Source organism: Petaurus breviceps, unplaced genomic scaffold (genome assembly GCF_028583685.1).
Source record: "Petaurus breviceps papuanus isolate PSGF00001 unplaced genomic scaffold, PetGlider_PUasm1.0 227, whole genome shotgun sequence".
In the NCBI taxonomy this organism is placed as follows: domain Eukaryota; kingdom Metazoa; phylum Chordata; class Mammalia; order Diprotodontia; family Petauridae; genus Petaurus; species Petaurus breviceps.
In genome coordinates, this window is record NW_027185896.1 from 6,057,165 (window position 1) to 6,083,649 (window position 26,485).

The following is a 26,485-nucleotide window of genomic DNA, read 5'->3' on the forward strand; positions in this document are numbered from 1 at the left end:
TTGACATATATATATATATTTCTATTCCCTTCAACTATTTTCATATTGAGAAAAGTTTCATCAGTTACAATTATTGTTTTATCATGTAGGAATGTTAATAGTTCAACTTTGATAAGTTCCTTATGATTTCTTTTCCCTGTTTACCTTCTCATGCTTCTCTTGCTTCTTGTATCTGAATGTTAAATTTTCTATTCAACTCTGTTTTTTTCATCAAGAATGCTTGAAAGTCCTCTATTCCACTGAATGACCATATTTTCCCCTGAAACATGATACTCAGTTTTGCTGGGTAGGTGATTCTTGGTTTTAATCCCAGCTCCTTTGCCCTCTGGAATATCACAATCCAAGCCCTTCAATCCCTCAGTGTAGAAGCTGCCAGATCCTGGGTTATCCTGATTGTGTTTCCACAATATTCAAATTGTTTCTTCCTGGCTGCTCATAATATTCTCTCCTTAATCTGGGAATTCTGGAACCTGGCTATAATATTCCTAGGAGTTTTCTTTTGGGGATCTTTTTCAGGAGGTGATTGGTGGATTCTTTCAACCTCTATTTTGCCCTCTGGTTCTAAAACATCAGAGCAGTTTTCCTTGAGAATTTCTTGGAGGATGATTTCTAGGTTCTTACTTTGGTCATGGCTTTCAGGTAGTCCAATAATTTTTAAATTATCTCTCCTGGATCTATTTTCCAGGTCAGTGGTTTTTCTGATGAGATATTTCACATTTGCCTTCTATTCTTTCATTTGTTTGCATCTGTTTAACAGCATCTTTATTTCTCATAAAGTCATCAGCTTCCATTTGCTCCAATCTAATTCTGAAGGAATGATTCTCCCCAGTGAGCTTTTGAGATTCTTTTTCCATCTGGCAAATTCAGCTTTTTAAGACATTCTTCTCCTCATTGCCTTTTTGAGCCTCTTTTGCCATTTGAGGTGTTATTTTCCTCAGTCAGGCTGTTGACACTCATTTTGTAATTTTCTTGCATTGTTCTCATTTCTCTTCCCAATTTTTCCTCTACTTCTCTTATCTGCTTCTTAAGGTCCTCTATGCCTGTAACCTCCTTTGAAGCTTTTGGTGCAGGAGTTCTGAATTCACTGTCTTCCTCCTGTTCCATGCTTTGATCCTTTTTGTCCCCCAAAAAAGGAGTCTAATGTTGGATTCTTCTGTTTGCTTTGTTTCCTTTGCCTCGTCATGTTGCCATCCAATTACTTGACTTTTGGGCTTTTTGCCACAGTAGAACTCTGCTACCAGACAGGGGAGCTTTGTACCAAACGCTGGGGTTTTCTCAGCTGCTGGAGGTATTAGTTGGGTGCCCTTGCTGAAGCCTCCACACGCTTTGGCAAGCTGGACACACACCCCAGGACCTCCACCTTAGACCTCAATCCAGATCCAAGCAGGTTAAAACAAAAGCAATTACCCCTCAGACTGGTCACTTGGTCCCCCTACAATCTGCTGGCCAGGAGCTGAAGCTGCCACGTGGGGGCGGCTGCCATAGGCTTCTTGCCCAGGGGCAAAAGCCGATGCACTTCCAACTACTGGGTCCCAAAGTCCACACTGCACTGACATCTCACTTTGTCCTTTGCATCTATGTGTTGATAAATCTGGAAATGGCCACAGCTGCTGGTGATCTGGAGTCCCTCCAGCTGGCATCTGGTCAGACCTGCCCTGGGGCTAAAACCTCATCATGGAGCTGGGCTTGGCTGCCAGAGCACTGCACTGGCCGATTCCTGCTGGCCTGCCGGGCTTGTCCTCAGCAGGAGGTTAGCTTCTCTGTGTCATTTTGTGGGTTCTGTAGCTCCAAGGCTTGTTCAGAGTCCCCTTCTACATGAATTAGGGAAGGTGGAAGCTGGTGCCGGCGTGGCGGTCCTGCTTCTACTCCATCATCTTGACTCCCGGGTTTTTTAAATTAACAATTTTTATTCTAAACTTAGAGCAGCTAGGTGGCACAGTGAATACAGTACTGGGCCTGCAGTCAGGAAGACTCAAATTCCTGAGTTAAAATTTGACCTCAGACATTTACTAGCTATGTGACTCTGGGCAAGTCACTTAACCCTGTTTGCCTCAGTTTCCTCATCTGTAAAAATGAGCTAAAGAAAGAAATGAAAAACATTCCTGCATCTTTGCCAAGAAAACCCCAAAAGGGGTCACAAAGAGTCAGACATGACTGAAAAACTACTGAACATTCTGAACTTAACATCTCTCTCCCCAAAACATGCATTTCCATTTACGCAATAGAGCATTCCCCACAAAATAAGTATTTCCACATACATAATAGAACAAAAAGAAAGGGTTGTAGATGAAATTGTAAATTTCTTTTATATACAGTTTGGTTATTTTAAAATAGATAATAAATTCAACATGTAACTTTAAAGCTGTCAGAGGACATCACATTGAACAAATAACTTAGAAAGCAAGTAGTAAATGGAGTAAATTTCCCTAAACAAATGAAACTTAGCTTATTGAATGGATTAAAAAACACAGCACATATAAGAAATGATAAGAAGGTGAACTTCAGAAAAACCTGGAAAGACCTATATGAAGTGATGCTGAGTGAAATGAGCAGAAACAAGAGAACAATGTACACAGTAACAGCCACGGTGTGCGCTGACTAACTTTGATAGACTTAGCTCTTCTCAGCAACGCAACGTTCTAAGACAACTCCAAAAGACTCATGATGGAAAATGCCATCCATACCCAGAGAAAGAACTATAGAGTCTGAATGCAGATACAAGTATACTATTTGTTCTCTCTCTTTTTTTTTTGTTTTGTTGTGTTTTTTTTCTTTCTCATGGTTCCTCCCATTCATTCTAATTCTTCTTTACAACATGACTAGAGTGAGAATATGTTTAATGAGAATGTATACGTAGATCCTTTACCAGACTGCATCTCGTCTTGGGGAAGGGGAAGGGGAGGGAGGTGGAGAAAATTTCAAACTCAAAAACTTATGGAAGCAAATGTTGAAAACTAAAATTAAATGAATTAATAAAAAAAAACCACATAGCACAACAATAGACAGCCTGCAGGAAACAAACTGAATATTGAAAGAATATAGATTTAAGTTGGTGGGCTAAAATGAATACATGAAAAGGCATATTTATTAAGTGCTTACTATGTACTAGGTAATGTGCTAAGTCCTGGGATACAAAGTGAAAGAACAATTCCTTAAGGAGCCTGTGTTCCAGTAGGGTAAGAGGGCATGGAGTGGTGGCTAGAGAGCAGTGTTTTGAACCTAGGCCTTCCTGAATTTGAGTCCACAAAGAGGATCTAACATTTGTTGTTGTTCAGTCAAGAAAGGGTTAAATGACTTGCCCAGGGTCAAACAGTTAGTAAGTGAGGATGGATTTGAACTCAGGAATATGAGTCTTCCTTGACTCCAGGCCTGGTACTCTATCCACTGCAATACCTAGCTGCCTCCTTAGGCATTTACTCTGTTTTAACTAACTAGAAAAATCTGGAAATTATGATATCGGATAATGTAGAATTAAAAGACAGGAAGTATTAAAAGGAAAATTCTATGTCTGGACCTTTGCCCTTATAAAAGAGGCAGAACTCAGGAAGAGAAGATTAAAATGAGTTTATTAAAAAACACCAAGGCTGAAATGACTTGGTAGAATGGTTTGTGAGGAAATCAACATGGGCCTCAAATCCTTAGCAGCTTTTTAAAAAAATTTTTTTTACTTAAAATTTTGAGTTCCAAATTCTATTCCTCTCTTTCTCCTCCAGCCCCTTGCCTGAGATGGTAAGCAATTAGATATAGGTTATACATAAGCAATCATATAAAACATTTTCATATTAGTCATTTTGTATATGCTTTAAATACAAGAAAAAGAATGAGAGTGGAAAATAGCATGCTTTAGTCTGTATTCAGTCAATTATCAGTTCTTTCTCTGGAGGCAGACAATATGCTTCATCATTAGTCCTTTGGGATTGTCTTGGGTCATCATAATCCTGAGAAGAGCTAAGTCATTCACAATTTTTCATTGTACAATATTGCTGTTACTGTATACAACATTCTCCTGGTTCTGTTCACTTCATTACGTGTCAGTGCAGGTAAGTCTTTCCAGGATTTTCTAAAATCATCCTGCTTGTCATTTCTTATAGAACAATAATATTCCATCACAGTCATATACCACAGCTTGTTTAGCCATTCCTTAGCTGACGGGCATCCTTTCAATGTCCAATTCTTAGCCACCACAAAAAGAACTGCTATTAAATGTTTTTTGTACAAATAGATCCTTCCCCCCTTTTTTTGGATGTCTTTGGGATACAGACCTAGTAATGGTATTGCTGGATCAAAGGGTAAGCACAGTTTTATAGCCCTTTGGGCATAGTTCCAAATTGCTCTCCAGAATGGTTGGATCAGTTTACAACTCCACCAACATTAGTGTCTCAGTTTTCCCATATCCCTTCCAAAATTTATAACTTCCTTTTTTTTTTATCATATTAGCCAATCTGATGGAGGTGCAAGGGGGTACTTCAGAGCTGTTTTAATTTGCACTTCTCTAATCAATAGTGATTTAGAGCATTTTTTCATATGACTATAGATAGCTTTGATTTCTTTGTCTGCAAACTGCCAGTTCATATCCTTTGATATTTGCCAACTGGGAAATGACTCATATTTTTACAAATTTGACTCAGTTCTCTATATATGTGAGAAATGAGGCCTTTATCACAGACATGTTGCAAAAATTTACTCCCAGTTTTCTGCTTTCCTTATAATTTTGATTGCATTGGTTTTATTTGTCCAGCAGCTTTTAAAGACAACTTTTCCATAATAAAAGCAAGACAATCCTGTATGAATCTACAAAAGGGGATAGGCCATTGTGTCTTAGCTCCTCCCTAAGTATTGTGATTGGTCCACATTTCAAATGAGTAGATGAGTTACTGAGCATGCATGGTGGTAGCTGCTGTCAGTACTCCATCAAATACTCATTATGAGGGGACAGGATTAGTACTAAGGAGATTTAACTGCTCTCCCCTGGGTCCTTCCTTGCTAGCTGGCTGCACGTAGCCAAAGTTAAGCATGCTTAAAACATGGGTCATTTCAGAATGGTTCTGCATTAGTGACTGATCTTGCACAGAAGCATTAAAAGAGATGAACAAGGAAATTACATTGTACTTAAATGTACCATTGAAAAGGAGAGAGTATCAGCATAATAGCTACTAGTATTTAATAGCATTTACATAGCACATTGTTGAGCACTTGACATATGTTAGCTCAGAATAAGCTATAGATGACTAGAGTGAGGAAGAAACTGGGCTAAATAGTGGCATGAAAAGAAAATATTTTGGTGGGGAAAGTTGAGATCATGAGTTTTTCCAAATTCACAAAAACTCATCACAATCTAGGGCATAATGCAGTTATAAATTTATCAAGGCAGAAATATTCAACATATATATATATATATATATATGGTTGAAGATAAAATACATATAGTAATCCACAAAGAAAATGTGATCAAAAGACCCAGGCCTTTATGAAGCCTTAAAAGTGACTTCTTATTCTGAGGTACTACCTCACATACCTATCAGATTGGTTAATATGACAAAATCAGAATGGGACGCTAATGCATTGTTGGTGGAGTTGTGAACTGATCCAAACATCCTGGAGAGCAATTTGGAACTATACCCACAGGACTATAAAACTGTGCGTGCCCTTTGATCCAACGATACCACTGCTAGGGCGATATCAAGCAGAAGTGAAATAGCTCAAAAGAAACACAAGATGTGCAAATCTAGAGAATCCACCCCAAATGTTCACACAGACTATTTGTGCCCAACCTGTGGTAGAATATTCCAAGCTCGGCTTTGTCTGATCAGCCACAGTCAGACACACTGAAACTTGAATAGTCATGTGATTAGTGATTAACATTATAGTGATGTCATTTTGGTCCTTTTTGAGAACAAAGGACAACAACCATCCCAAAGACATCCAAAAAAAAGGGAAAGGATCTATTTGTACAAAAATTTTATAGCAGCTCTTTTTGTGGTGGCTAAGAATTGGACATTAAAGGGATGCCCATCAATTGGGGAACGACTAAACAAGCTGTGGTATATGATTGTGATGGAATATTACTGTACTGTAAGAAATGACAAGCAGGATGATTTCAGAAAAACCTGGAAAGACTTACATGAACTGATACATAGTGAAGTGAACAGAACCAGGAGAATGTTGTACATAGTAACAGCAATATTGTACAATGAAGAACTAGGAATGACTTAGCTCTTCTCAGCAATATGATGATCCAAGACAATTCCAAAGGACTAATAATGAAGCATATTATCTGCCTCCAGAGAAAGAACTGATATGGACTGAATATAGATTGAAGCATACTATTTTTCATTTTCTTTCTTTCATTCTTTTTCTTTTATTTGAAGCTTGTACAAAATGACTAATGTGGAAATGTTTTACATGATTGCACATGTATAACCTGTATTTGATTGTTTACCATCTTAGGGAGCAGGGAGGGGAAGGAAGGAGAGAGGAAGGGATAGAATTTTAAACTCAAAACTTTTTTAAAATGTTAAAAAAAATGTTTCAACATCTAATTGGGGGAAAAATAAAATATTATATAGAAAGCTCAGCTCAAAAAAAAAGTTACTTGTTGAGCAATGCTTGGTTTGTTAAAGAAAAAATGACTGAAACTAACAAATCATATAAAATATGCAACATATTAAAATGTATGGAATCAAGTCAGGAATTAGATCAATGACAGTAAGAGACTTTACCACCAGTCCCAAAAGTCTAGATAAATCAGCCTCAGAAGCACATACATATCTCCAAACAGTGTTTATATTCCTGAATGAATACTAACAAGAAAAAAGAGGAAAATTAATAAGTTGAATTTGTAGTTAAAGAAATTGGAAAATAAAAAAATTTATCTCGTTTGGTCTCAAAGCCTCTAGTATGGTTGATGGAGGAGGAGGAAGCAGAAATGCTCTAGGCATGAACAATTATGCTGCCCCAGGCCTCCAACCCTGTTCTTTGTTCGTTTAGATTCTACTTTAGTCAAACACACAATAATCTAGATGAGACACTATAGACACTATCACATATGTGAGTGAGTAATCCTTTTGAGTCACATTAAATTGAGAAAAAGATGACAATTTCATTGGAACAGGGGCCAAGTCATGAGAGATTTCTGAATTATGATTAATATCCCTAGACAAAACCCTGGACTGAGGCTCGAAAAGGAAATATCAGGCAATATAGGTCTCAAGCAGATGCTGTGCATAGATACAAAGGGATCTTAGGAGTGAGCAGCTAGGACCCACTGGTGAAGTGAAATGACTAGAGTTGGTGCCATTTGGTAAATTATCCAGATATGGCTACTCAAGTAACTGAGGAGGTAACTCAGGTAACTGGAGGAAACTTCTTAGAGCCAATGAAAAAATCAAGTACTCTTGTAGATGTAAGCATGCCCCTATATACACATATACATGAGTATATATATACGTGCATGTTTTTGTATATATGTACAGAAATACACATATATACAAACATACATCTAATATATCTATTGATCAATTCTACTTGATTGATCATTTTTATATGCCATTATATTCTATTTCCCAGAATTTCATTTAATATTTTTGCATTGTTTTTAATGATGTTGATCTATAGCTCTTTCTTTGACTTATCCTTGCTATATTTGGATTCAGAATATATGTTGAACTCAGAATGAACAAAACTGAGAAGAAAAAATTAAAACAGGCCATTAAAAAACCTCCACACAAAAAGGCACCAGGACCAAAGGGATTCACAAATAAATGCTATTAAGCATTAAAAGAACAAATGATCTTAAATTATATAAGCTATTTTTGAAAACAGAGAGCATCCTTTCTAATTCATTTAATGAGGCAAATAGAGTTCTGATTCAATGCCATTAATAATGATACAAGGGGCAGCTAGGTGGCACAGTGAATAGCACACCAGCCCTGAGTTCAAATCCAGCCTCAGACACTTAACACAAAACTAGCCATGTGACCTTGGACAAGTCACTTAACCCCAACTACCCTACCTTCCCCCTCCAAAAAGCAAAAAAAAAAAAGATACAAAAATAATAAGTAAAATGCTGGGAAAGGGATTTTATTATTAGGAGGGGCTGCACTATCTCGTCCAAACCAAAATTATTTACTGATCAAGTAGAATTTAAACCAAGAATGTAAGAATGATTTAACATTTTGATCACGGTAAAGCAATTCACATCAATAAAAACAATATTATTTTTGTCATATATCAATAGATATAGAAAAGGCCTTTTGTAATATATAGCATTTATAATATCAAAAAGGTTTCTTAAGGGAACAGAAGGATTTTTATTAACACTGTAATAATTATTCATTTGCTACTAAGAGTTAATTATATGTAACAGAAAAACTTTAGAGCTTTTCTACTAAGAATAGTGGTTAAGCTGAGCTTTCTAAATTCACTATTACACAGTAAACTGTATACTTCCAAATGGTCAAAGTTTTAAAAATTACTTCATAAAAATAAGAAAAAATAATAGCTATCACAATTTTGAAGAGGGAGAAATTCTTAGCTATTCAAAATTGGAGAAATTATAGGAAATAAAATAGGAGAATCTGACAGTGGAAAGAATGGTTCTGAACTCAGACAACAGGGGTTCAAGTCCCACCTCTGACACTTATTCTCTAGGACCTTGAGCAAATCCCTATTTTCCCTGGGTCTCAGTTTCTTTATTTGTAAAATGATGGTCTTCAGATCTATAATCCTGTGATCCTAGGGCAAAAATAAAGTATTCATTTTTGTCAGAGACTGGGAGAAGGAGGAGAGAATGAGGAATCATTTCAAGGGTTTGGGGATGAATGCAAATAGAGATGAGGAAGCTCATTCTGAACGGCCCCGACTTTCTCAGTAAAGTAAGGAGGCTTCTCTTGAGAAAGAGGCAAGAGGAAGAGGAGATGGGGGGGGGTGTTGAGGAAAGAAAAGGCTTACAGTAGTTTCTCTGGGTGATTTATGTGAGATAGGGAGGGAATCAATCAGGGAAGAATAAAGCAAGGCGCAGTAAAAATGGATGGATCAGGACCATAGGCACAGGACATGACTACACAAATAACCACCACAAAATTTAGAATGATGGACCATGTGTGACATCCCTTCTCAGATGTGGCTGATGTGTGTTTTACTTAACTATACTTATTCATTACAAGGGAGGGCTTCAGTGGGAGTAAGGAGATGCTGGAGATGCAAAAAAAAAAGGGGCATCCATAAAATTAAAGATTAAACTTAAAAATACACAGACAAGAGCAAAAAAGTTCAGAAATAAGCAAAGATTTACAGCTGGAAGGAGTCATCATGCTCAATACCCTCATTTAACAGAAGAGGAGACTGAGGCTGAGAGAAGGTAGGGGACTTGCCCAGAGCCACACGGCCAGCATCTCTCAGAGGCAGAACCTGAATCAAAGACTTCCTGCCTTTGAGGCCAGCTCTCTAGCAGCTAGGCAACACTACCTTTACATGTTAATGACTATTAAGTTTATAACAACAATTTTTGAAGTGCTATAAGTTATTATTATTATTATTATTTGGGAATGAAAATTGGCTCTCATTGAAACCCATTGAAGAAGGAAGGAAAAAAGGAAGGAAGGAAACAATTCTTTTTATAGCACCTACTGTGTGCCAAGCACTTTATAAATATTATCTTTTTTAAATGCTATTATTATCCTTATTTTACAATTAAGAAAACTAAGGCAGGCAGCAGTCAAGTTACTTGCCCTGGGTCACACAGGTTTCTAAGTGTCTGGGGCTGAATGTGAACTCAGGTCAGTCCTGGCTACAGGCCTATTCTGTATCCACTGTACTACCTAGATGATGAAAAGAAGAGGAAGGAGGTGGATGGTTTGGGTTTCCACTGGAAGAAGAGGTAAGGAAGTGTTCAACATTACCTGGGTTAGTCTCAGCTTGGTTTCCCAGGTGTTGATTCTTTGCTCAAATGGTTTCTTGTACGGTGAGAAAGACATGCTCTGGGTCATGACTATGTGGTCATCAAGGAGCTGGGAAGCCTCATCAGGGCTCTTCAGAATAAATGTCTCTGTTTCTTTGTACGGCAGCACGTTAAACAGAACAGTCACCCATTCCTTCTCCATTTTCTCCAGTGCCTGCAAATGGAAAGGCATTAACTGAGCAGAAGTTGCTATGAGGATGCAGATCTCCTCATGCACAGTGCACGACCATCACAGACACAACCTCCTCTGCGTGTGACATCAGACACAGCTGTTCTGGACCCCAGTCCGAGGAGAAGAGCCATTTATTAGGAGGGGCAGCACTGTCTCGTCCAAACCATAGCTTTCGCATGGGATCAGGCCCTGAGAGTCTCAACTCATTTGATGAATTTTCACATCACATTTGGCTACCAACCTGAGATACATCCCCAGAGCTGGCAGGGATCTTTACAGGTCACCTTGTCTTTAATCTGCCACCCAGTGTAAGACTCCCCTGCCAAGTGGCCAGCCTGCCCACTGCTTGAGTGCTCTGGGGACTTCCTCCTGAGCCAGACCTTCCTACTGTGGGATGACTTGGATCATCAAGAAGGCTTTCCTGACACTGAGTCTTGTTCCCGCTAGCCTGGTCACCCATGAACACACATGATGGTAACTGGGCACTGGCACAAGGCCGGTCTCCACACCTGCTCAATGGCGTACTCTTTGCCGGCCACCTCAGCGACTTTGCCAATGGCCTCGATGTGATCTTGTAGATTCATTTCCAGACATCGAGAAAAGGTGAGGTTGGCCTTGGGCTTGATGTTGATGTTGATGCTCTCAGAGAGCATCTCCCAGTGCCGGTTCCGCATGCCAGGGTTCCGCAGGCCCTGGATCAGCGGGATGTAGGGCTTGAAATCATCAATCCGGTTCCGGATATCTATGGCTACTTCCTGGCAGGCTAAAGAGAGAGAGGAGACCAGGTGAGTTCAGGAGAAGGGGCTAGGCCCTGGGGGCAACAGTCTTGCTCACCACACTGCTGCCCATCCTGCAGGCCCACCCACTCCACCCCCTAAGTCGCAGAAAGAGGGCTGCTGGCCAAGGCATGATTTCCTAGAGTACAGTTTTGAGAGGAACCTCAGCAGAGGCTTGGATGAGCCCTCTTAATCAGCTTCTCCCTGAGAAGGAGAGGGTCTGTCCCTGAAAGATTACCTAGGTCTGCCCTTGGCCATGGGAAGACTGGCAGGAGCTTCTCCACACAAGGATGTGGAGGTCTCTGGAGGGATGGATTCCCACCTAAGCAGGAGGCAGAGTCTTACATGGCAATTCTACAGCCACCAGCATTTTAGGGATCTAGCCCAGGGAGTGTATCCTGATATCCCAGGATACAAGAAGAATAAGGGGCACACCCACGGTCAGAGAGCAAAGGGTGTCTGCGCAGAAGGAGCAAAGTGCTGCAAGAATCCTGGAGAGAAAAAGTGCTGCCTGCTTGGAAGGCCACGGAGGGCTTCATGGAGGAGGCAGCACTTGGGCTGGATCTGAACAGATAAGTAGGCTTTCCAAAAAAAAGGGGAGGAAAGAGCAGCGAGTAGGGAAAGGAACACACAATAGCCTGGTTTGATTGATGTGGACAGTGCAGAGACGGGAGCCTGGCCTCAGCCTGCTTCTTGTTCCTCAGCCCCAGTGGTCCACCTCCCACCTTAAAGCCTGGGCACCCCACCCACCTCCTCCAGGAGGCCTTTTCTGGCCATCCCAGCCACTTGTATCCTCTCCTCCAAGATAACCATGCCTCTCCTCTGTATCTCTCAGCTGTACCAAGCTGTTCGAATGTGGTCTCCATCATGAGAATGTGAATGCCTTGAGGACAGGGGCTGTTTTTACCTTTCTGTGCGCCCTTAGTGCTGAACACCATACTTGGCATGCAGTAAGTACTTACTTAATAAATACCTTTTGATCAATCGATTAAAAGGTAGGAATCACCAGGTCATGGAAGGCCTTAAACGCCAATTCCAACTTTGTTATAGACCACTTGGGAAGCACCAAAGGTGAGAGAGTGAAGTGGGGAGACCTGTGCATTAGGAGGATTGTTACAGCAACTATGCAAAGGATGGATCATAGAGAGGAGAGACAGGAAACAGGGGCATCTCTCAAGAGGGCATTCTGATAGTCGAGGGAAGAAATGTGGACCTCCATGAGCGTGGACACCATGGGTAGGGAGAGAAAAGGAAAACTAGATATGTAAAGGAAGCATCAACAGGGCTGCACGTGTGGGGGGGCAGCTAATGGAGAGCAAAGAGTCAGAGACAGCACCAGCCTTTCTGATCTGGGTGAATGGGAAGGAAATGGCGCCATTAACAGGCCCAGTTTCCCCAGGACACGGGTTTTGAGTATCCATGATTCTAGAAACATGGGACCTCATCGCTAGAAGGGACCAACCTCCCCACACAGGGTGGTCAGGGAGACCTGAGTTCAATTCTAGCCTCAGATACTGACTAGCTATGTTACCCTGGGCAAGTCTTTTGGCCTCCATTTCCTCATCTATAAAGCAGAGATAGTTACAGCTCCTACCTCCCAGGGCTGTCATGAGGCTCAAAGGAGATAATAATATAAACTGCTTAGCACAGTGCAGCGCCCAGAGTAAGTATTAAATGTTAACAGTTGGGCGGCCAGGTAGCACAGCGAGTAAGAGCACCGGCTCCAGTGTCGGGATGATCTGGATCAAATCCGGGCTCAGATACTCAGCACCACACCCAGAAATAACTGGCCATGTAACCCTGAGCAAGTTACTCAACCCCGACTGCTTAAAAAAAAAAATGTTAACAGTTACTGTTATTATTATCTGCAGAGTTGAGACCCAAATTCAGCTCTCAAGACTTCCACATTCGGGATTCTGTGCACTGGTCCTACCTTCTGCTCCTGCGGCCAAGCAGACCGAGCCTGGTCCCTTTTCTCCACTATATTCCTTCAGATATCTAAAGAGGAGGACAGCGTGTGTCCAAAGCCTCGAGCCCAGGGATTACCTGGGACATCTCTGAACTGCTTCACACACTTGTGCATGGTCTTGAAAGCCTCAATGACATTCTTCTCCAGCTGCTCGGCATCGATGGAAGTCAGGGGGTCATTCATCCAGCTTTCTGAAGAACGTAACCAGTCAGAAGCTGTGGTCCACAGGTCTAAGTAAGGCTGGAAATCCTTGATCATCTTGTAAAGCTTGTCGTACTGTAAAGGAGAGAGAACAGTACACTGTCAGGGGTCCACTCCTTATCTTAACGGCTACTAGGGGCTCATTCTGTAGAGAAAGCCCATAAAGTCTCTCTGCTCAGCCAGGCAGGACTCTTAAGAGTTCTGACTGTTTTGGCCAGATGACCAAGAATCATAGATCACCGTCACTTCCTGTTTTCACCCCTCTGCTGTAAGGACATGTACAGATCGCCCCATTTGACCCTGCCTAGTTGTCGGCAGCCCACACAGGAAGACCTGGGACCATACAACTTGTTTGGGGAAGGAGCAAATAACTGGAATGTATTCCCTTGTCCATGTAGCACAGACCCTACAAAGGCCTACTGCACCAGTAGAAGGAGGAAGAAACAAGAAGTTGTAATAATATTGTCTTTTCCCAGTCCCAATCCTTTTTTTTTTTAATCTCTCTACAGCCTTTGACACTGTTGATCACTCTCTTCTCCTTGATATCTCTGAGTTTTAAGGACACTGCTCTATCCTACCAACAGGTAGGAGAACTTGTTGGGATGCTTGATCCTTCTCAGTCTCCTTTGGTGGAGCTCCATCCATGCCAGGCTGGCTAACCGCAAGTGTTTACCAAAGCTCTATTCTGGACCTTCTTCTCTTCTCCCTCTATCCTGTTTTGTTGGTGATCTCATCAATTCCCAAGGATCTCTCTGCAGGTTTTTCTGAGATCACTTGGTCCTACCCTAACCTCTCTCCTGAAATCTACTCTTGCATCTCCAACTGTCTAAAGTACATCTTGAACTCTTATGTCCTGTATATATCTTAAACTCAACAAGTCCGAACTCATTATTTTACCCCCAAAATCCTCCACTCTTCCCAACTTCCATTAAGGGTGCCTAAGGTGTTAAGGGTGCCAGCAGCCTCCCAGGCACTCAGGCCCAAGACCCAGGTGTCATTCTTGACAGTCTCCTCCCTCTCTCCCATGTCCAGTCACTTGTCAGATCCCAAGGCCACTGCCTTTCTATCTCCCCCCATCCTTCAATCCTCTGACACTGCTAACACCCTGGTGTGGCTCCTCCTCTGGTCACAACTGGACTACCACTACTGCTGGTTCACCTCCTTGCCTCAAGCCTCTCCTTGATCTTCCTAGCACACAGTTCTGACCATCTCACCCTCTCTTCAACAGATTCCAGTGGCTCCCTATTGCCTTCAGGATCAAGCATAAAGTCCTCTGCTTGGCTTTTAAAGTCCTTCATAACCTGGTGCCCCCTACCTTTCCTCTTGTCACACCTCACTCCTCCTCATGTGGTTTATGATCCAGTCCCTTTACTCTTCCTCCCCAGACCCTCCATCTTCCAACTCTGTTCTCCAAACCTGGAACTCTGTCCCTCTGCACCTCTACCTCCTGGGTGCCCCAGCTTCCTCCAAGTCTCAGCTAAAGTTCCACCTTCTGCAAGAAGCCTTTCCCAGTCCCCCTTGATCTCAGGGCCTTCCCTCTGACACCCTCCCACTTCATCTTGTGTGGACATACTTGTTCACATATTGTCTCTGCCAGTAGACTGTGCATTCCTTGAAAGCAGCATCTGTTTTTTCACTTCCTTTGTATCCCCAGCACTTAGCACAGTGTCTGGCACATAGTAGGTGCTTAACAAACATTTGTAGTTGTTTCTCACACTCAGCAGCGTCTCCCGCATCCATGCCTTTGCCTCAGCTGTCTCCCATGCCTGGAATGCAACTCCACCTCTTAGACCCCTCTCTTTCAGAACTCTGCCCGGCCAACCCCTTCTACATGAAACCTTTTCTAATTCCCCAGTCACCTTGTGCTCACTTTGATTACACTTATTTATAGACATATTGTCCATCCCATAGGATGAAAGTTCCACGAGGACAAGAATGGTTTCAGCTTTGTCTTTGAATCTCTAGCACTACCCATACCCCAGAGCCTGGCCAATAACAGGTGCTTAAGAAATGCCTGTTGGCTGACTCCCATAGTCCCCCACTACTACAAAGAATGAAGGGAGGTACATTCCCCTATGTGGCCAAACTCAGTCATTAAAATTACAAAAGCATTCGGTTTCAGTTTTTTAATTTTTATAACATTTTATATTATACACATTAAACCTACAAATTAGGTAGTATGGTAATTTCTAATATATTGGTATACCTAGTCCCTAGCATGAAATATCGCACTAATGAATATGGTCTTGAGAGTGCCTTGGTAGATTGGCTCCCAGATATTTTTTGCACGCACCCCAAGGAAGCCAAAGATAGAGTTTATATAAACTGATGCAAAATGAAGCAAGCAGATTCAGGAAAACAATATATACAATGACTATGACAATATAAATGGAAAGAACAAAAAAAAGGGAAAAACTGAAACTCTCCATTAATTTATAAACCTCTGATAGGAACATAGCACAGAAGGGAGGATGTGTCTTAAAGCAGATCAGGAGAAAACAGTATTCTGAACACATGCCTCCATCCTTAATCAGAGGGAATATGCATTTACTAAAGTGCATCTTGCAGGGAGAAGGATAGAGAGAGGGATGAGCAGGAGGAAGGAGAGTCTCAACCGTGTCCCCTGTGTCACCTACATTGGTGATGGGCATCCCAAAAATCCGCTCTCGATTATTATAGAGCATGGCCAACTGCTGGCATTCCTTCAGCTGCTTCTTGACCCTCCTCACTTCATTGGCTATCTCATGGGCACGTGCAATTTCTGTGTGAATGGAGAATCCAGCCACTATCAACTAAAGGGAAAAGGACGATAATGGTTAGTAGAGCTTACTGAGCCACAGAAGGTCACAGAATTTCAAAGTCACAAGGACCCATCTAGTCCAATTCATACTCAAAAAGGAATTTTCAGTATAACATACCCAACAAATGGGCATCCTGCCTTTGCCTAAAGACTTGGGAAAATTCTGTCAGATAGTTTTTCTTTGAATCTATCCTAGAATCTGCCTCTCTTCAGCTTCCCCCCATTCCTCCTTGTTCTACCCCCTGAACAAGTCAATCCCTCTTCCATAAGAAAATCTTTAATAAGTATTTGAAGCCTGCTCTCATATTGTCTAAATCTTGCCTTCTTCAAGTTTAACACCTCAAGTTCTTTCAAGTGATCCTGACATGGTGTTTTGGTTGATCAATGTCCTTTCTAAAATCCTTTCCCAAAGCTAACTTTCTGTCTGTGGGCATGTCTGGGCAGTGGAGTGGTCCATAGACCTGGCTGGGCCTAAGGGTCTCTTAGTATGTCATTCCCAGAAATTGCAGCTCCCCACAGTTTGCAGGGGGAGCAGGAAGCAAATGTCCTCATGATATCACAGAAGGAATGGGTATCTGTGTATGTGACAGTATGTATACAAGGTACTTGGATAACATATCCCTCAAATGTAAGGAACATCTTCTCTAGTCCAAAGTAATTTTAAACATATTGGTTTGGATGGAACCAGAAGTTATCCCTGCATGCCTGCAGGAATGTCAGGATTGAAGAGGGAGCAGGGACATGGGGCATCTGGAGTCCCAGAGGAGCACCTGAAGACCATCCAGCTTCTCCAAAAAGTTGTTCTGATCCATAAGCTGAATCTTGTGGAACTTCTCTTCTTCCTCCTGGTGCATTTCCTGAATTAATTCAATCTGCCCAAGGATCTTATGTGGCCAGTTACTTGCTGCCCATCTGAAAGGAGAAGCAGGGTGAAATAGAAATTCAGATTCCAGGGGGCCCAAAGGAACAGGCAGGGGGAGCGATGGAAAGAGCTCTGGATCTGGAGTCAAAAGCGGACCTGATGAGCAACGTGACCTTGATTAAGTCATTTAATGTCTTTAGGCCTCAGTTTTCTCTTCTAGAATAGGATGAACAGATGGGCCTAAAGGATCCAAGATACTTTAGAGCTCTACTACAGTAAGGGGGAAAGGTGAGAGCAGAGGCGGGCTCTAAGCCCTCACTTACTTGTCATTGAAATCATCTGTAGTAAGATTGTAAAAGAAGTCTTCCATGACCTGGTAATCATCCATGACTTTCACTATCCTTTCCTGCAGAAACAAACAAGAACATGGGTTCCACTGGCTTGAGCCACTCTTAGAAGCAAAGTCCCCACCTCTAACAAACACTCACCCAGACTTAAGGGATGGGCAAAGAGGGTTCTACCCTTGTCCACAGCCTGGCCAACCATGTCCAGAGTCAGAGATGTGGAAGGGCTGTCTCAAGAAAAGGGCAGGCAGGAAGTAGGGTAGTCCAAAGAACTGTTTACTTTACAGACCAAAAAAAGAGCTGGCAGTATGGTCAGGGTTTCCCAGAACAAATGAATGAGCCTAATGCCTGAAGGATATTTTGGGGAAGAATACAATTGTGGGGATGACAATGATCATATGAGGATTACTGTTCCTATTTTCTAGTTATAGAAAGGGAGCTCATAACACAGCAAGTGAGTGTCAGAGCCAGGACTACAGCCCAAGTCTCCAGACTAGGGGTCTTTCTGGGAGGCTGGAGACCTTCTATTAACCCTCAGTACAGCTTTTAACAGGCCCCTGTACTTCTGTGGAAGCATATTTAAAATCTCTTTTTTAGTTTCTCTAGAATATAAAGAAATAACATCTCCCTCCAAAGCTCTTTTCAGATGACTGGGGAAAACTCTTTAGAAAGGTATATGGGTTATGTCAGAACAAAAGGAAAAAGGGACTTTCATTAAGTGAATAAATTAAGAGTCACATCTGAATTAATGAATTAAGGGTTAGAAACTTAACAAAGAATACCTCTTATCTAGCTAGGAATATTGCCTTTTCCCACCTGGATGGCAGCTATAGGAATGTCGGGGCAGTGGGGGGGATCTATGGATCTAAAATTCTGTATTCTGTGATTCAAAGACTATAACCTTCTGTGGTTCTATGGAAGTATTCACCGATATCCTAAAAGGCAAGGGATGGAGGAGCAGCCCCAGGCCAAACTCTTCCCATGTGATTAAGAGCTAGGCCACAAGAGGGCACTTTGAGCAAAAAGGTGACCCTGCAGGTAACAGGCCCAGCCTCTGCAACGCCAAAATAGGAGAAAGGCGGCATTCAACCTATTTCTCAGCACACAGTGGAATAGGACATGTCAGGTCCCACAAGAAAAAGTGCTGCATCCAGAGAGGAGGGTCTTGGGATCAAGCCTCAGCTATATATGTGACCTTGGATGAGTACTGTTTATCTGAGGTTTGGTTTCCTCCTGTCTTAGCCATGTGCATTATCTACTCTACTGAGGTCTAATAAGAAAACATAATAGAAATGGCAGGAGTTGTTAAATTTGATTAAAACACACTCTCACAGGTAGGGTCAGAGATGGCTCTGGCTATCTCATGCTAAAACAGTCCTTGGATGCATTTACGTAGAATGGTCGGCTCACAGCTTGCTTCACCATACCCAGAGCAAAGAGGCAAGGGATCCCCTCCAGGAGGGAGATCTTCTCCCCCTCCCAGAAGACCCATAGTCGCTATAAGGAGGTGGGAAAGGGAGCCATGAGGACTTCCCTTGAGTCTCCCCCTGCCCCAGGGAGAAGCCTGCCCACCTCCTGCAGCATCCCTCAGAGCCCCAGGTCACTCAGGTCACTCACCAGTCTCTGATACAGGTAGCTCATTCCATTTCTTGGGACTTAAGACATTGTTCAGGTTCCCAGTCAAGTGTGAGTTTAGAGATGAAATTTTGGGAAGAGAATAACCTCAAAACAAACACTCTTGGCCAAGTTTCCACCTTCAAAAGCCCATCCATAACTGCGTCTAATCCCATGGCATACAGCACCGCTGATGTCCCAGCACACCCCTGATGGCTCAGGAATTGAGTCAGTACCTCCAGCCCCACCAGCATTTCAGGGATGCCCTTCATCCATTCCCGGAGCTCTGCCAACTCCTCAATGCTGTTAGGTTTTTCGTAAATCTTCCGACTAATGGACCGGAACTCTTCACAAATCTGCAGGAGGGGGAAGCCAAGTCAGATCTCAGGCTCACTATTCTCTAATGTGCCTAATGCTATTGTGTCCAGATTCCAGTCCCCAGTCAAAGAGCAATCTTCCCCTTCCCTCCATACTTTCTCCAGAGGACTTCTTCCCAGTTTGTGGGTCACAGGACTTCCCTTCTTCCCTTTTGAGCTAAAGAAGGAAGTTACTTTAATCCTATAGAAACTTTGGGCTTTGAAATTGTCCATTACACTGTGTAGTCACAGCTTTTGACCACCAAGCTTCCTTCTATGCTCTCTGAACAACTTACTCCATCTCTGGGAATTAAGTAAATTAAATTAATAAGGGATTTACATCACATTAATTTAACTAATTTACATTAATAAGGGATCTATATATTCCCATGAACAGTCAATTAGGAAAGTGTGTAAGGTTAGATCATCAAAACATCCAGGGAAGGATGTGGCCTTTTCCTTTTTGAGGGCTTTAAACACAGTCTTCAGCAGATTCTGTCCAGTCCTACAACCCAAGGTTATTGGATACTACTATAGAGTAGATGAAGAATTGTTTGGTGGGGGAATGAATGAATGAATAAGTAAGTATCCACTGGTCTGCAGCATTTTAAATGGAGTCCTGCCTGTAGTTAGGCTCAGCCGCTAACTTGCTAGGTAGAACTGGGTAAGCCCCTTTCCCATCTGAGTCTGTTTCTTCATTTATACAATGGGGCGAGGTGGGGGGGAGTTGACTAGGTTGGTTCCAAGATCCTCCCCAGAAATGAAATACAATGCTATATGCTCTAAAAGTCCTTTCAGCTCTGATATTTTAAGATTCTATAATTCTATTCAGTATACCTGCAACCTCAGAAGAATAGGAAGGAAGCCTCAAGGACACACTGGCTGGACCTCCTGTGGCAAGTTTAATTTGGATTAGGGTCCAAACACCATAGCACAGACATGAATGGGTTGCAATCTACATCATTAGAATGAATATTAAATTAATGAGAACTTGGATCCATTTAAACACCTGAATATAGTAAGATGCCTTTTTCAAAGTCTTCTTGACCTAGGATGGCAAAATAAACTGAAGACCCCTTCAGGTTCTTATGCCCAAACCTGCCCAAACATTTGTCAGGACCCTTGGATATCCCTAATGGCTCAGGTGCTCCTTGTTCCGGGTTACTCCAGAAACAATTCTGCAGGATAAAAGATGCCAAGTACAATATAAAGGACTGGGCTTTTAAAAACCAACATTGTCAAAAAGAGATGAAATCAAGGAGAAGACCACACCTGAGACGGCCTTTGTTTTTGTCCAGACTTGAAATTTCATCAGAGTAGGAAGTTTCTTGCTAAGAAAACTCCCTCTCTCAATACAGATCTGCAACTGTTCTGCAATATATGGTTTTAGTTAGTTGCCTGAGTTGGCTTTGAGAGATTAAATGACTTGCCCAGGGTCACCCAACCAAGATGTGTCTGAAATAGGACTTGAACCCAGGACATCTTTAGCACTCTACCCACTACAAGATGAGATCTCTCAGGGTGGTTGAGAAGATGCGAACATCAGACATCAGACAGAATGCAAACCTACATAACTCTTACTTTCCTTTTGTTTTCTCTTGCCATGGAGAATAATTGTTGGACTAGAAAGGACAAATCAAAATGGCTAACAGGAAGAAGAAATCCAAGAAAAGTAGGGAGGTAGTAAGAGAACACAGCTATTCTTGAGAATGAACAGCCACTCAATTGTAACTTTGCAACCTCAAGAGAAAGGGAGGAGGGCCTTCAAAACATGAAGCAGGCTTCCTGTGGCAAACTATGCTCCAGGTAGTCAAAAGAATGTCAGGCGTGACTGTGGAGCCCCAACCAATGGTCTTTAAAAGAGCTTGGAAAACAAGAGAGATGCCACAGGACTAGAAAGGGATGAACATCCTAATTTTTCCTAAGGGAAGAAAGTAGACTCTGTAGGCTAATGAATTTGATTCCAGTTCTAGAAGAAATACTAAAACGTACATTACAGGGACGGACAACGAACATCTAGAAAAAAAATGTTCTGAGAAAACAGAGCTATTCAGCTGGAGCTCCTTCTTCTCCCCCATTCTCTCTTCCTACCCTTCTCTCCAGGGCCAACCCCTCTCTGTATCTTTTATCCCACTGATTCTTTCCCCCATCCCCAACAGACTGCCCCATAATCACCTCCCATCACCATCTATTTATACAGCACTTAAAAGTCTGCAGAGCACTTTACAGATTGTGAACCTCACAACAAACCTGGGAAGCGGATGCTATCATGATCCTCATTTTAAAGATGAAAAAACTAAGGCAAAGGGAGTTTAAGTGATTTGTCCATGATCGCATAGGAGTTAAGAGTCTGAGGCTGGATTTGAACTTGGGCCTTCCTGCCTCTAGATCTTGTGCTCTAATACTGTCACCTGGCTGGCTTTCTGTCTCTCTGTCTCTGCCTCTGTCAGACCTCCCGTTTCTCTCCATTTACTGGTTCCTTCACTGCTGCCCACACATACAGCCTAGTCTCTGCCATTCTTACAAAACAACAATAAAAAACCACCTCACTGTATCCCTTGAGCTGTTCTCATGCCTCTCCTCCCTTTCTTAGAAGAAGGCGTCTACCCTCACTTGTCTTCACTCCCTCTTCTCTCAGTTCTCAGCTCTCAGTCATCCTCCTTCTTGACCCCTCTCTAACGCTGAACACTGCTGATCATCCTCCCCTGTGGGAGGACGCCTTCTCTTCTCCCATGGGCTTCCATGCCATAGTGCTCTCTGGGTTCTCTTTCTAACCCCTCCTCAGTCTCTTCTCATCTGGTGACCTCGTCAGCTTCTGCAGATCTGACATTTCTGTCCAGACGATTCCCAGATTTATACATCCAGCCCTAGTCTTTCTCCATGCACCTCTAACTGCCTGCAGGACATCCCATAAGCATCTCAAACTCAACATGTCCAAAATGGAGCTTATTTTCCTTTCCCTTACAGCCCCCAAATCCAAATTTTTCCATTTCTGTCAAGGGCATCCCCATCCTTCCGGCCCCCCAGTTCACACCCTCGGCATCACCCTTGTCTCCTTACTTTGCCTCATCTCACATAAACAATCAGTTGCCAAATCTTGTCATTTCTACCCCTGTCTCATATCTGTCTTTCTCTCTACTCACACAGCCACCACCCTATTCATCATCTCTTGCATGGACTACTGAAATGGACTCCTAAATCCTTTCCCTGCCTCCAGTTTGTCCCCACTCCCATCCATCCTCCATGCAGCTGCCCAAGTGATTTTCTTTAAGTACAGTTCTGACCCTACCCAACAAACTCCAATGATCCTTTATTGCCTCTAGGATCAAATGCCAACACCTTTGTCTGGCTTTCAAGGCCTATCATAACCTGGCCCTAGTCTACCTTTCCAACTCTGCCCTATGATACTTTTTTTTTTTTTATCACACTCTATGGTTCAGACACAGTAGTCTTGGAGTTATGTTGAACACATGATACTTCATCTCCCACATTGTGCCTCTTTCTAGAAGCCTTTCCTGGTTCCCTGTTAGGACTCTCGCTCAAAAAAAAATTACCATATATTTATTGCATGTAGATTTATATGTTATTGTCCCAATAGACTAAAAACTTTTATCTTTGTATTCCCCAGAACCTAACAAAGCATCAGGTATAGGTGCCTAGCAAGAGTTTGCTTACTGATTAATTGATTTGGGGATCACAAAGTCAATATGAGTCAAGAGTAAGATGTGGCAGTCAACAGAACTAAGGTGCCTCTAAACTGTATTACAGAGGTTATTGCATCCAGAACAAGGGAGGCAACTGTTCGACTACACTCTGTCCTGGTCAGAGCCCATCTGGGGAACCACCTTCAGTTTGAGGGAGTGCATTGAACAAAAGCCACTGACAAACTAGAGGGTATATAAAATAAGCTCCCAGGGTAGGGATAAGACCAGGTGCTCTCCATGAATCAACACGCACTTATTGGTTACTTTGTGCTAGGCACTATGCCAAGTACTAGGGATTTAAAGACAAGAAGCAAATAACCCATGCCCTCAAGAAGTTTACATTCTGATGGGGGATATGAAATGCATATATATAAAGAACACATACCAACCAGAGACAGGTGGTCCTGGTGCAAGGGGACATGGGATCAAGGTCTTGAAAGAGACCACAAATCCTGAGAGGAGGAGGTAAGGAAGAAGTATGTTCCAAGCATGAGGGAGAGCTAGAGCCAAGGCAAAGAGGCAGCAGGTGGGAATGCTATGAGTGAGGGACAGTAAGGCGGCCACTTCAAATGAAAGGTGGAACCTAAGGGTGAGAGTACTTTATCATAGGACTTGGAAGGTAGGATAGGACCAATCTGGGAACCCAACCAAGATGTTTATATTTGATCTTAGAGTCAACAGGGAGCCCATGGAGAGAGTTCCCTGAGTAGAGGGTCACAGGGAGAGAAACAGAGGATGTGGAGCCTGAAGAAGAGGAGGTGTAGGGGCCTGGGACAGCTGTCTTCAAGGATGCAAGATGCTGTTATGTGAAGAGGAATCTGACTTGTGCTACTTAGGCCCAATGGGCAAAATGAGAAGCAACAGGGGCAAACTGCAGAAAGATAGACTTAGGGTCTATGTAAAGAAACATTTTCTAACAGATCTACCCAAAAGTGAAGCTGTCTGTCCTGAGAGCTAGGGGCGCCCCCTCATTAGAGGCTGTCAGGCTAATGCTGGGGAGGGGGAGGATATCTTTGCTCAAGTCTAGATGGGGCAAAAAGATCCAAAGTCAAAAGATCACTGGATCACCATTCTAGAGCCGTCCTTTCCAGGTCTAAGATTTCTTGTTCCATCGGATCACTGTTCTAGAGCCATCCCTTCCAGATCTAAGATTCCATGTTTCTATGACTCTCTATTTCAGGCACTGGACCAATAACCCCCAATAGAGAGAAAGATATCCATCTATCTCCTAAAACAGGGCTATGGCAGTAGGAGAAATAAGGTAGAAGAAGCAGAGGGAAGGAGGGAAGGAACTGGTTTTAAACTCACACTGTCCACTTCCTGGTGCAGATTCTTGGCCAGGATGTCCAGCATGGAGGTGGCCAGGGCTTTGCGCTTCTTGGAGAGGCTCTGCTTCGTGTTCTCCACGTTGATGAAGAAGGGGCCAATGATGATGTTGCTGGGCAGAGAATTGTCCAGGATCTCCTTTTCCTGAAGATGGCTCATCACTACCTCCCGCACTTCGGCAGCAGAAGGGCACACCTTTTCATACTCGCTGGGCACATGTACCATCACAGTCATTCATTTACTCATTCTACAAACATTCCTTAATCACCTACTCTATGCAGAGCACTGTGATGGGCAAGTTTAGACACGACACAGTCTCTAGCCTTGTTGAGCTTACAGCCTAGTCTAAGGCAGTGGAGTTAAAATGTAAATACACATAATAACACAAAATGCTATTTATAACAAGGAGAACTAGAAGGGACCTTCCAAGATCATCTCTGCCCCCTGGTTTTATAGAGGAGAAGTGAAGCGGCCGACAAAGTGATAAAAGTGGGAAGCAGCAGAGTTATTGGAGGCTATGCATATGCCAGGCATTTGGTAAATGCTTGTTGCATGCCTGCTGGATGATTCGAGGTCCATGTCCAGGTCCTGTACCTCCAAATCCATTTTATTTCCCTATACCATGTCACCTCCACTGACCAAGGTGGGGGAGGCTGTGATTGGTCATGGGGAAAGAGGAGATGGTCTTGGAGTTGGGAGATAGGGCTTCTTCTAGATCTCTGGGTGAAGGTCTCTTCCCCTCCCACTCCAAAACTAGCTATATCACTGCTGGATGCTAAGCAGGTGCCATTTGAAAAGAGGATTTAAGCTGGAGAGGGACCTTTGCTTCTCAGGGGCCCAGGACGACCATACTGACATTGGACCCAAATTGCCATTCCTTCCTTTTCTAGCTGTAGGAGCCTTTTCTTATCACTCTATAAAGATATGGAGACATTGGAAAGGCAAGACTCTTATGTGGCAGATGGATTGGAGAAGAGCTGAGAACTTCCTTTCTCCTTTCTAGAGTGCTCTGGAAAGCCCTGTGGCTACCCTTCCAATCTCTGACCCCATTCTGCACACTGTCCCTTTTTCTTTAGCCCCTTTCCAAAGGGCAGAGATCTGTACTTAATATGACTAAGGGGTTTCTTCCCCATCCCTATCACTACCAGGCATTGGGTGTTCTGTATATAACTGTGCCCGCGTCAAAGGGGACAAGGGCTAGCTACATCAAATTCTTTTATAAGTTTGGTGAGAGTGACAAGTTCATCTCTTAAGCTGGTCTCTGATCACTGTCATGCAAAGGGAATGAAGGATAGCATACAGAGAACAAGATTTGGAGTCCTAGGATCTGGGTTTGAATCCGACCTTGGCCACTTAATGACTTACCTAAATGACCTAGGACAAGTCCCCTCCTCTCTTTGGTCTTTAGTTTCCTCATCTCAAAAATCAAGGGCTTGAATTTGGAACTATGTCCAGAGGGCAATCAAGCTGTGCATATCCTTTGATCTAGCAATAACACTACTAGGGCTATATCTCAAAGAGATCATAAAAAAAGGGAAAAGGACCCACACGCACAAAAATATTTATGGCAGCTCTTTTTGTGGTGGCAAAGAATTGGAAACTGAGGGGATGTTTGCCAACTGAGGTATGGTTAAACAAATTGTGGTATATATATGAATGTCATAGAATACTCTTGAACTATAAGAAATGATGGCAGGTAGACTTCAGAAAAACATGGAAAGATTTACATGAGCTGAGTGAAATGAGCAGAACTAGGAGAACATTGTACACAGTAAGAGCAACACTATGCAATGATCAACTATGACTGACTTAGTTCTTTTCAGCAATATTGTCCAAGACTATTTCAAGACTCATGACAGAAAATGCTATCCACATCCAGAGAAAGAACTATGGCATCTGAATACAGATCAAAGCATTCTATTTTCACTTTTTTGTGTGTGGCTTTTTCCTTTTGTTCAGTTTCTTCTTTCACAATGTGACTAATGTGGAAATATGTCTACATGATTGCACATGGAGGGAGAAAAAATTTGGAACTCAAAATCTTACAAAAAATTAATGTTGAGACCATCTTTACATGTAATTAGAAAAAATACTACTTTTTTTTAAAAAATCAAGGACTTGGACCCTAAATACCCTTTTAGCCCTAAATTCTATTATCTTGTGGGTACCTACAGAACTAGAGGAAGGCTTTCAAAAAGCCCTTTGTTGAGCACTTGAGGAAAGACATGGACAGGAATTATCTAGGATGAAGTTGCTTGGTTTCCCTGGCTTCCCTCAAGTCCCAGCTAAAACTGCATCTTCTCCAGGAAGCCTTTCTCGACCCCTCCTAATTCTAGTACTCTCCCTCTGTAAATTCTTTCCTATTTATCCTGTACACAATTTGTACGTTTTTGTTCGCTTGTT

The 26,485-nt window shown here is 42.5% G+C and overlaps 1 protein-coding gene across 1 annotated transcript in view; it reads right to left on the reverse strand.

The window, feature by feature from the left end:
* Positions 1-26,485, reverse strand: part of DNAH1 (dynein axonemal heavy chain 1) — a 171,052-nt gene that overhangs the window by 98,202 nt on the left and 46,365 nt on the right. Inside the window, exons 14-21 of the mRNA XM_069095561.1 lie at positions 24,065-24,290; positions 18,933-19,052; positions 17,062-17,144; positions 16,647-16,788; positions 15,713-15,868; positions 12,953-13,151; positions 10,640-10,893; positions 9,900-10,112 (exon numbers count right to left, since the gene is read on the reverse strand). Of these exons, the coding sequence (XP_068951662.1) occupies positions 9,900-10,112; positions 10,640-10,893; positions 12,953-13,151; positions 15,713-15,868; positions 16,647-16,788; positions 17,062-17,144; positions 18,933-19,052; positions 24,065-24,290 (1,393 nt within the window). The remainder of the gene's footprint in view (positions 1-9,899; positions 10,113-10,639; positions 10,894-12,952; positions 13,152-15,712; positions 15,869-16,646; positions 16,789-17,061; positions 17,145-18,932; positions 19,053-24,064; positions 24,291-26,485) is intronic.